At 35.9% G+C, this 12,589-nt stretch overlaps 1 protein-coding gene across 1 annotated transcript in view; it reads left to right on the forward strand.

The window, feature by feature from the left end:
- CCDC102B (coiled-coil domain containing 102B) overlaps positions 1-12,589 on the forward strand; it is a gene marked incomplete at both ends in the record, with an annotated part of 37,022 nt that overhangs the window by 24,144 nt on the left and 289 nt on the right. Inside the window, one exon of the mRNA XM_082329067.1 lies at positions 12,554-12,589. Within this exon, the coding sequence (XP_082185193.1) occupies positions 12,554-12,589 (36 nt within the window). The remainder of the gene's footprint in view (positions 1-12,553) is intronic.

Here is a 12,589-nt window from a genome sequence, read left to right on the forward strand (position 1 = left end):
TTATGGAGCTTTTGGAGCTATTGTCTCTTGAAGAGATTGTAAATGTTTTTCAGTGGACCTAGTTTTTTTAAGGCTAATTGGGTTTAGCGGCAAAATGAAATATACTTATAGCAAGCCTCTTAATCATAAATTGTAATTTAAACACTGCAGTCTTTTGGCTATGTAAGATGTATTTTCAGTTTCTGACAGAAGACCTTTCAGTCAGTCTGGTTGCCACCAAGTTTTGGGCACTGGCAAGTATTGTTATTGTAGACCTTCTTTTGGCCTGAAGATAGTGCAAGTGCAGAATTCTTCTGCAGGTGTAACTAAGGCATATTTTTTTGTCTTTTAATTTCATTTGATGGACCTAGATGTCAGAAGGAAACCAACTACTTCCCTTCAGTTTTAAATCCTAGCTCTAATCATCAGCTAGGTCATAGTTTACCTGACAGATGTGCTATTCTTCTTCATCAACAGGAAAATCTATCTTGGGGGTCAGTGGGGATAAAGAATTTTTTATTTACTTAATGTTATACTAAACCAGAGGGAATCTGAGATAGTAGGGCTCTCATGGGGATCATGTAATTAATTATGTAAATAGGAAAATAGACATTATGTTGGAGAAGAGACAGCTAAAATAGCACAAGATGTATCAGAAAAAATAATCGTACTTTTATTTGTTTTTAAATATTCATTCAAACATTCATGCTTTTTTGGCAAGCCTACAAGAATGTCTACTTGTCAGAATTGTCCTTACATCTTATGGATCTCAGATATTTTATTTATAGTATGTGTTTGTATATCTTTATTCTAACAGTCCTTTCTAGTTCTAACTGGTTTACTAGATATTTTTTGCAATAGCATGTTATTCACGTATGAAAATGTGAAATAAGTAAACAGTACTGTTCAACCTGGTAGACGCTGATGGTTTGGATATTCTTCTAGTCTCAATCTTTTTATGAATTATGATTACAGTGAAGAAGGCTAGCATATAGCAAAAAGCTTTCTGTATTTGTTTAGTCATCTTCCTTATTTTTTCCACCTGAAAAATGTAAATATATCTTTTGTTTAAAATAAGATAAAACATAAAAAGACTTCATAATTTTATAGTAAATATGTGTGCATGATCTCTTGCTGTTCTCTCTACTGATCTCAAGAGTTTAGATAGGTAAAAGTAGTTACTCTGAAGTTTTTAATTAATTTCAGACAATTAGTGAAAGTAGAATTTTGGACCGGCATTATGAATAATTTTCTCTGATACTCATTGACAGAAAAACTTTTTTTCTTGAATGCATAGTAGATTCTCTGGAACAGCAGGTAGCTGATATTAAACAATTCTTCATGTGAATTCATTGTTTTAAGTGGAGCTCCATCAGATACATTATGATCCATCCAGATGCTATGTTTGAGTCATGAATGCAACAAACATCATCTGAAATATCAGGACTCTCATGTGCTGATGAGCACATTCATGTGGACTGTTAAAGCTGCATTAAGGATTATTTAAGATGGACACCATTCCCAGTTTTTCAGTAAAGAAGTTAGTGTTTGTTTAGTTTAATGTAATACATAGTGCATATAAATTTGAACTAAAAAGAAACTCATAAAAGCATTGACAGAATCAACATACAAAGAAAGATCTGTGAGATCAAGGGTAATTTTCCCCACCTCACTCCCAGCATTTTCCTTTTCTTGAACTAATTTATGCCTCTCTGCATATATTATTCATGATTGTTGTAAAGTTTCAGCCTTTAAGTTTTTTATGTATCTATGGACAACTTATATTCCTGCCTAAATCTCTTGTGGTAAATTAGTCATACACTCAAAAGAATTTTCAGATGTGCAGATGGCGAAGAGGAAAATAAATGCCAGTTAATGAGCAACTTTTCTTTTAATGTCAACATAGTGCAATGATATCAGCTTGCAGCAGATAAACATTTGAGTAGTACCAGAAGAAAAAAATAGTTAATTACTAAACATGCTGGAGCTCAGATACATCCATTGTTATGACTATAAGCATTCATTAAAACATTCAATTTGTTGCAAGGCTTGGTGTCTCAAGATATTGTCAGGCACAATAACATTTATCATGCTTTCAGTATAGTTTCTGATGGACTAAATGGTGCTCTTGGCAGACTTGCTCACGATAAGAAAAAAAGCAGAGTAAATTTATTTTTTCCTATATTGAATATTGAAGTACTTGTCAAATAAAAAGGTAGCCAACATTTGTCTTCCCTTTCCTGTGGAAGGAGTGCTATGGATTCTGATAGTCTTTGATTACTTCTTTTAGATGAAAAAGGAAAAGAATTCTAGAAACAGTCACATACACTGTAAATAATCATTACAAAACTGCCTAGTGTCACACATGATGAGTAATAATTTTGCTTGCCAGCAAGCATCACACCTCTGCACAGCAGTGCTGAGCTTGGAAGCAGGCAAGCTGATGGGTTTCTTTTCAGACCTAGGACCTTTTGCAGTTGTCACCAAACTCTTACAGGCTTCTAGCAGTAGAAGTCTCAAAACAAATAAAATAAATACCCCCCCCCCAAAAAAAAAAAAAAAAAAAAAAGCTATATTGCGGTATATGCTTGAAAGTATTTCCTATCCACTTGGACAAGGGTGTTTTGCTTATGTGAAGTCTGTCTTCCTCTTCCACCTTTCCCAAAGGGAGGTATGCAGTGGGATGGAACCACTGTCGTCTTCCAAGTTCTACAGACACTTTTGACCTAAAGCCAAAAGAGATTTCAGAGTTTCAGATTCAGCCATCTAACTGATCTCTTCTGCTTGTATATAGTATCTCTTTGAAGATGCTTCTGCCTCTATCAGGTTTTTCCTAATCTTCCAGTACAGACATTTTTTTCTCCCAGTTGTAATGAAAGTATCTTTAACAGTTTGATACCATTGCTTTTAGACCATTGATAAAAGAGCTTCAGACCCAGTATTATAACTGTTACAAATTGTAATGGTGTTTCACAATACACTCTTGATGAAGAAATGTGACACTTCTGCTTGATGGTAGACTTCTCAGGCAGAGCTTGTTTTTTAATTTATTTGATTCAATCTACCTAGGTGCCATATTCAAGGAAATTGCACTTTTGCAGTTTCTTCTAGCAGCAGCAACAAATTCAATACCTTAGAAGTTGATGGCATCTCATAAATAAACAAAACTACCACTGTGAAATGGCATATTCTCTGTCCTTGCGTTTCTTGTTGTCCTGGTTTCAGCTGGGATAGAGCTGATTTTTTCTTCCTAGTAGCTGGTATAGTGCTGTGTTTTGGATTTAGGATGAGAATAATGTTGATAACACACTGATGTTTTAGTTGTTGCTAAGTAGTGCTTACACCAGTCGAGGACTTTTTAGCTTCCCATGCTCTGCCCGGTGCACAAGAAGCTGGGAGGGGGCACAGCCAGGACAGCTGATCCAGACTAGCCAAAGGTCTATTCCATACCATATGACATCATGCTCGGTATATAAACTGGGGCGAGTTGGCCGGAGGGCAGCGATCGCTGCTCAGGAGTGGGCTGGGCATCGGTCAGCAGGTGGTGAGCAATTATAGCGTGTGTCACTTGCTTTGTATATTATTATTTTATATTATTAGTATTACTACTAGTACTAGTACTACTACTACTACTATTCTATTTCATTTTACTTCAATTATTAAACTGTTCTTATCTCAACCCATGAGTTTTCTGACTTTCACCCTTCTAATTCTCTCCCCCATCCCCCTGGGGGGCGGGGAGTGAGTGAGCGGCTGCGTGGTGCTTATTTGCCAGCTGGGGTTAAACCATGACACTTGTCAATGTGCAATTACTTGGAAGATTGTTGGCAAAATTGCACAACTGTTGAGTTCTTGGCTCTGGCTTTGAAAAGGTCATTGGATATGACTTTTTTTGAGAGATAGTATTCCTGTGTGAGTTACAGAAAATGAACATTTTCTTCAGAAAAAAAAGAACTTTCTTGTGCCTGAGTTTTGTAAGTAACTGTGGGGACAAGATCTGTAAAAGTCAAATTCACTAATTTCTTTATGAATCTGTACAGTTGTTTCAATAGGTTTTCTTTTTTAGGAGGATGACATGATCCCTAATAACCAACTTGTGGCTCATTTAACTTTCAGTTCAATCTGTCTCTTGATTTACGTTTGTAGAATAAATTGTAGTGTAGATGAGTGGAAATTACCTCCATGCACAATATGGTGAGGATATCAAGAATCTTGAAAATGTGTATTCATTCATCCTGCTTTAAAACCCAAAGAAGTCCTGTGTAGTCATTTAAAGCACACAAAAGCATAGTGATTTTAAATATTCTTTTTTGATTTGTGCAAACTGAAACAGATGTTTTACAGGTGTTTGAGTGAGGCTGCCAGAGGTTTCTTTTTATTAGTTTAAACAGGAATTCTTGCCTCTCTGAGTCACAAGTTTGTAGGCCGTATCTGGCTTGCCTGTAGATTAGTATGAAGACAGATAGCATTAGAAGTTAATGTTTTGGTGTGGTTGAGTAAGGCTCAGATTGTAAATAAATAAATTAAACTCTTCTGTTTTCAGTCAGTTCTGCTGTGGAAAAGGCCTTGCACGTAATGTGAAGTATCTTGTACAGATAACTTTTAAGACGTTTGGAGAATCTTTCTCAGAAAATGTTGTTGGTAAAAAGTGCCAGTTTTGTGACAGAAAAACCTTTTGCAGAGAGAATTTCTAGTTGAACTGGCATTTTTTCCGATATCATTGTTATTCAGATAAAATAAAAACTACAGCTTTTTACCATAATTCTTGTCTTCTGTCCAGCTCTATTTTAAATGCTTCCTTTAGAAAGCTGGAGATTGTAACTCTCTAAATACACTTTCCTAACTTTTTATAGTTAGTATTATAGGAAGCTGACAAAACTTTGTGCTAAAACCAAACAAAAATTGCAGCTTTCTTAATCTCCCTTGCTCCTCAAGGGTGCGTGGAAAATTTTCCCTTTTCCATCCAAAATAATGTTGATTGTTACATCTCCTCTTCGCCATCCTATTTTCTTGCTGTCAGTGCTCCCATTAAGTAATCAGCAGGCAGCTTAGTTTTTGTCCTCCATCCTATTCCATCTTCGCTTGACCAAAGAGAAGGAGAAAAACTTGTTTCAATAAAACTTTTTGAGCCTCAACCACTGTTGTGTTGCCTTAAACTCAACTACAGCATTAAGATTTTCCTGCTAATGAACTGTACCACGAGGAGTTCCTTTTTCTGTGTCTGTTTTTCTCAGGGCCTTTGTCTTTTATATTAGTCATAAAATGGTGTAGTTTAGCTCTAAGACATAATTATCCAGTTTCAAAAGGTCAGTACACTGTACTTCATTTGCACCATTCACCTTAGCAATTATCCACTTCACTGACAGTACCTTGACCTCACTATGCTTCCACCATTATTCTGGTCTTCCTATTGAAAAGCAAAATTCAGTGCAAGTTTGTGGAGACATTTTCTGGAGAGAAAATATTCACGTTTGAATGGAAAATGAAACATCCCAAGTTTTTTTAACATGTAACATTGAGTTGCAAATGGTTTCTTTCACTTGTTGCTTTCAATTTCTTTATAAATCAGAATCTGTAGCTCCACCCAAGAGCATCTAAAATGCTTATTTTCTGTACACGTATGAAAATGTATCTTTTACATGGGAAAAAAAAGCCTGAAATTCTTTTCAGTGTAGATGTGAGATAAGTATCACTGCTATTCAGTCAATTTGCATTTTTAATTGAAGTTTCAGTAATAAATTTAAAAATGAAAAATAAATATTACTGTTTCTATGAAATGTTTTTGTGTGAAAAGTGAACGGAGACAGTAGACTTCAAGGCAGCAATAAATGAATTTAAATTCATGTAATGAAAAGGTAAAAAAAAAAATTAAAAACGCCAGGTTCCCTTTAAAGCAGCACAGGAACACGTCTATGTGTATACACATATACATACATGTAAATATATACACAGAAATTTCATTTGGTTGTTTCAAAACAGCTAATGCTTTTTGAATGTTTGCCTTGTGTTGCATTTTCAATAGCATCTGGCTCAACTTCATTACTGAGAGAAGTTCCTCTATCTGCTTTCCTCATCTTGCTGTATTAAGTTTCACGACACTTGTTTTCTCTGGCTGCATAGCAGAAAGGAAAGCAGGTCTGCACAAGTTACTTGCACAATAGATGAGATGATTTTCAGCCTTTTGAAACTATGTAGCATCGAGTAGATCAACAGATCCCAGGGGTGCATTCAAGCTCAGTGAGGGGGAATAGGTCCCTCACAGAGCAGTTCTAGTTGTAACGGTTATGAAACAGTCTACAGAGCCCATCAGCATATGTAACTACTTTCTTTTTTCTTCCTTTTTTTTTTTTTTTTCATTTTTAAGTGCAAAAGTTACTTTCTTTAAAGGCAGGGAGCTCATCATTGGAAAATAAGGTTGGTTCTAGAGCACAAGTCTCATGAGGAGTTCCCTCAGCTGCTCCTCATGAGACTGGTTCTCTAGACCCTTCACCAACTTCGTTGCCCTTCTTTGGACATGCTCCAGTACCTCAATGTCTTTCTTGTGGTGAGGGGCCCAAAAATGAACACAGTATTTGTGGTGTGGCCTCACCAGTGCTGAGTGCAGGGGATCACTTCCCTAGTCCTGCCACACTATTTCTGATACAAGCCAGGATGCCATTGGCCTTATCGGCCACCTGGGCACACTGCTGGCTCATGTTCAGCTGGATGTTGATCAATACCCCCAGGTCCTTTTCTGCCAGGCAGCTTTCTAGCCACTCTTCCCCCAGCTTGTAGCGTTGCGTGGGGTTGTTGTGACCCAAGTGCAGGACCCGGCACTTAGCCTTGTGAAGTCATACTTCAATTAGAAAAACAGTAGTGCGATTCTTAAATGGGATATTACTGCTGTGAATATCTGTATTTCATCTTTGAAGTACGGCGAACAGAAAGAGACTATAACATTGTAACTTCTAAGTCACTTTTTAAAAACCATAAGTTGATATGTATAACTGACCCAATTTTCTTTTTTTATGGATTCAAATGGACAACTAAAAGCTGTAATAATACTGTACATTCACATGTTTTCTTAGGCTATTGTGAATATGCTATTGCTTCTATCCTGAGCAATCAGTAAGCCATTAAGATGTTTTAGTTCCTAATTAAATTAAAAGAGTGAAGCTAATTCATGGAACAAGTAGTTGAACTTGCATAGGAAATATTTCTCACACCTGATACATGCAATACCCATATTGCTTAGAGTTAAGAGTTGTTTACATTGTTTTGAAAATATGACTGAGTAAAAAATAAGTAAAATTGTCTTTATGTATGTCATTGGACAAATACTGTAAGCAGCACATATTTTTCCTTTCAATTTTTGTTCTGCAAATATCAACATGTATATTTACACATGCTCATTATTCTGCATGCCAGAAGTATCCTGCTTAAAAATTGTGATGACTTGATTAGATTATATATTAATATAGAACATAAACATTCAGAAAAAGTAATGTAAAATAATATTCTTTAAGTGTCAATGAAAATAAATGTGTACATCCTTCTTTACTTTAAGAAGATTAATTAGCAAAGATGTTACCAACAATTACTTGGGCAGTAATTTTCAGTTATTTTTGTCCTTAAAAAAAAAAAAAAAAAAATCTCCTTCATGGCCTTTTTAATAGCAATATTTCAGTTTTCCACTAAATAAGTTAAAAATATATAATTTCAGACATAATTAATTTTATTTGATTCAAGATAAAATATGTTGAAAAGTTCATATAGAAAGATGAGACTAGTCATTTCAGGAACACTTGTGCTCCTCATAAAACAATAGGGGTATCAAAGCTGTTTTCTGCAATCTCTATTACCTTTGTATGAACCTCTCCTGTCTGTTTTAAATGTAATATGAAAATATTTGCATCATAGCTCCGTCAAGGATGGGGTGTGGAATATTCAGATTAAAAGCAGCCCCGAGGCAAAGAGAGACTTCCCTCTGCTGAGTCTTCCAGCTCTTTACAACAGCTCGTATGAGCTAGCTGGCCTTGAGTGCTGCCAGCTGACCTCCTGGAGGTGGAAGGGCCCTGACAGGGGTTTTGCGGTGTGAAGTGGGATAAGGAATGCATTGCACATGTGTGGGAGACAAATTCTGTCTACTCAAGAGAAGGTTGATCTTTTTAGCTGGGAGCGACAGAATTACACATGATGACTTGGTGAATTTAGCGTTCTGACTTGAAATCTGAAAGTTGGGATCTCACACCTCACTTTTTTTTCACATTCTTTACCAAAGAAGAAAAAGACAGCAAATACTTCCTATGAGAGCATTATTTAAAAAGTGTTATTTGGAATAAGCCTAAGGTATAGTTTGGGAGAACTCTAATGAACAACAAACCAACCCTGATTACTAACACTCTGAAAATTAGTATTTCAGAAAACATGAGTTTTAGTACTTTGCTGGACAATGATTTGTAGTAAAATCAATGATGCTAAAATTGTCTAGACATGATTTTGTACAAGCTAGTGTTTTTTTCTGACTTTATTATGGAGTTCTTTATGTATATCATATATTAAATATTTAAATTTATCATTGTTAGAGTTTGTAGACCTTGGGTGCAATTAATTGAAATTTTACAGGCACAAAGATAAGTAAGTTTATCTTTGACATCAGAGATCTTGGTTTGGTAGTCATCTTGTGCTTAATTGTCTGACTGAAATTCAACCTTGGATGGCTTTGTGATTTTTCTCTACTTGAAGTCTGCAAAAAATGAATTGGTATTGATTATCGTCATCACTGTGAAAAGGTGAACTTTCAGGCTTAAAATTTGAGTTGTGTCTTTTGGCAGATGCTTTGTAAGAACATAGGGCTTTCTTGTGTTCAAAATTTTTCATGGGTACTTGTAAGACGCATGCCTGCTTATTTATTTAGAAAAATACAGTTTTTGTGATTGTAGCCCAGTAGATGATATTTGAACAAATGTAAATCTGCACAATTTGGGGGGTGGGGGGAAGGGGAAGATTTGGTGCTAAATACAAATATGTGATCCCTTCTTTTCCAGTTATTGTACAGAGATTCAGTAGATAGAGTTTAAAGACCTCAGTAGGAACATGTGAACATCTAACATTGTCTTGTGTATTGGAATTAACATCTTGTACTCTATCACCAGTGGGTAGACTTGCCAAAAAAAACCCAAACACAAAAACAAGGGTACAAAATTATCCTTCTCTGATTCCCTGTTTAATCTCAGTACAGGTGTTTATCACATTCTAAGGAATTTAGCTTGGTAAATAACCTTTAAAGACTGTGAGGCAGTAAGAATATAAAATACATAGGCCTTTCACTCTGTTGTATTTTTCTTTACCCAGATGGACCATCCCCCAAAACTAGCAGTTTTGTAGCTGTTTAAAGTCTTTTCATACAAGAATAAGTCCATAATGTAAAGACAACTGCTGAATAGCATAATTGTTTAAAAAGCTAAAATTAGTTCCCAGTTAGGCTGCCAATATGATACAGAGTACGAAAGGAATATATTCCTATCTTTCTTACTTGCTAGTATCCTTAATCTTAGATCAAAGGCCCATTTTACTTTTAAGAAATATTTCAGAATTCTCTTTAAATAGTACCCTCCAACAGTGTATCATGATGTTAAGACTGGCCAAGGTTTTAGGAATTCTGTTGGGGGTGTGTGGGGAGGGTTATTCATTTGTTGTTCTTGTTGTTTTCTTTGTTAAGGGGAGAAAATAATCCATGATGAGAAGGAACAGTCTGAGGAAAAGTTTTTTGTTGGTAGAATAAAATGCCTTAAACATAATCCATTCAGGTTTTAACTCTGACAATTGACTTTTCTAAGGGAAGTAGTTGGTACTCATCCTCTGTATTTAGAGTCATAGGATATCTCAAGTTGGAAGAGACCTATAAGGATCATCGAGTCCAACTCCCTACTCCTCGCAGGACTAGCTAAAGCTAAACAATATGACTAAGAGTGTTGTCCAGATGCTCCTTGAACTCTGACAGACTCAGTGCTGTGTCTGCTTCCCTGGGGAGCCTGTTCCAGTGACCGACCACCCTCCCAGTGAAGAACCTTTTCCTAATGTCCAATCTGAACTTTCCCTGACACAGCTTCATGCCATTACCTCACGTCCTGTTTCTGGTCATCAGAGAGAGATCAGCACCTGCCCCTTGAGGAAGCTGTAGACTGTGATGCGGTCACCCCTCAGCCTTCAAACCAAGTGACCTCAGACATTCCTCATAAGTCTTTCCCTCAAGACCTTTCATCATCTTGGTCACCCTCCTCTGGACACACTCTAATAGTTTGATGTCCTGCTTATATTGAGGTGCACAAAACTGCACATAGTGCTCAAGGTGGGGCCACACCAGTGCAGTATAGAGCGGGACAATCACCTCCCTCAACCAGCCAGCTATGCTGTGCTTGATGCACCTCAGGACATGGTTTAGCCCTTTTGCCTGCCAGGGCACATCATTGATTCATATTCAACATGCTATCAACCCAGACCCCCAGATGTCTTTCTCTGGGGCTGCTCTCCAGCCTCTTGTCCCTCAGTTTGTATGTATAACCAGGATTACCCCATCCCAGGTGGAAAATCCGGCACTTGCTCTTCTTAAATTTCATACGGTTGGTGACTGCAATATGGTATGTGAATTTGCTTAGAAATGGAATTTGGCAATGGCTCTAATTATTTGCTAATGAAGTATTTTCTTGTAATGCCTTAGTTCTTTTGTCTTTGATTTCCTATTTATTCCAAGGATTATACTTTAGTATTTAGATGCAACTTTAGTTCATAAAGTACCCATACCTAAATAATGTAAGCCTTTGGACGTTATGGACCTAATTTTCAAACGGATAAGCTTATGGTCAAGGTCTGATTTATACATGGAAACTGTTTGAAACATCAGCACTGCTCTCTGTCTTTTATCATTCTTCATCATGAGAAGATGAAGCTTGTGGAGCGTTATTCCCCCCCCCTACTTTACTCAGTCTTTTGGGGAATCCTCTAGTTTATTGTATATAGAATATTAGCTAGAGAAATATCTGGAAAAATATTATCATTGTTAGTAAACAATCACTCGTTATATTCCATTGAATATGATTTTTGTCCTTACTAGAGAGACTCAAAAAGTATTTCTACTTTCCTCTGAAAATCCGAATGAGCTTCTTTAACTTTACAGAGTTTCTAACTGTTTTTATTTGCTCAGAAATAATGTGGGAACAGACAAGTTTACTATTTGATTTACATAGATAATCACATTGTAACAATTCACAGTGTCTGAATTATGTTTCTCTGATGCTGTAACACCCCATTCTCTTTGCTTCATGTTTAGTAGCTTTTCATTACTTACCAGAAATTGATTTTAAAATAAAAGTAACCAATATCTGAAAAAAATACACCTCTCTGGCTCTTTCTAAAGCCTTGTTGGCACCGACATCCTGTTTATTCAATGAAGAAGTGCCTTGCACTGTTGTCAGTCTCTGCTTTTGTCAAATAATCCATTTTAGTTCTCATAGAACTGAAAATTGTAAAGTTCTTAAAATTTTTACTTTTATGTATTAGCATTTATCTTCTTTTTTCATCTCAGTTGAAAGAACTGGAATCTTTCATTTTCACAGTTTTTAATCTATCTTAATCTCTTTTAATCTTCTAATATGTACCAGTTAATAATAACTTGTTAATAATAAGTACTTGTCAATAATAATCTTCTGTTAAATATGTGTTAGTACCTGCTAAGTACCTGGTTTGTGCTATAAAAATAAATTCATTTTACCAGTTTTTCTTTTGAAATCTGAGGAACATTTCATACATTCTTGACAAAACCTCTGCCTAGTTGTCTCTGAAGAGTAAATAAAATCAGTTGTTAGATAATTACTTTATATGACTTAGTAATGTGGCTTTTTATTGATATATTTAATTCACCCTATATGTGGATTAGATAAATAAATTCAGAAATCTGGGTTATCCTAAATTAAGTTTACAGCATTGGTCATAAAAGATAATATTTCCCTCAAGACTCTTAATTATGACCTCAAGAAGAGAGTAGTATGAAAACTTAAAAGTCTTCCCTCTGGTTATTAGGATAGCGGTTTCTAGTACTGAAAGCATACTTTAGAACTTCTTCAGTTTAATGAATATTCATGATAGTCCTTCTAAAGTGTAAACAGACTGTAACTAAAAACATGCTGATTTTTCATCTTTTGGGAATAAAAAGTAAACTTTGACGCTGTCAGACCAAAATCAGTCTCAATGTTATTTAAAACAAATTCTTTTATTTTTTTTTTTTATACTGTTGTTCCATAAATAGCAGGGAAAGAAATAAGATTTGGTTACCAGTTACTATATTAAAACATTACCTATGCTTTACTTTTTTAAAGGTACGATTAATGTACCTCTTGGTTTTTTTCTTTTTAAATTCAGGTACTTAATTTTATGGAAAACTTAGATCTTGGGCTGATTTCTAAGATGTCCACCTTACTCTGAGGTGAGACCATTAGCCTCACCCTGTAAAAACAGGGGGTTTTAATCATATTATTCCTCTTTCTTTTCTCTCTCTCTTTTCCCTCCCCCCCCCCCCCCCCCCCCCAACCCTTCTCAGCTGGAAAGACTGCTCTTTGAGAACACCTCTGAATGG

Source organism: Platalea leucorodia (genome assembly GCF_965183815.1).
Source record: "Platalea leucorodia genome assembly, chromosome: 1".
Classification (NCBI taxonomy): domain Eukaryota; kingdom Metazoa; phylum Chordata; class Aves; order Pelecaniformes; family Threskiornithidae; genus Platalea; species Platalea leucorodia.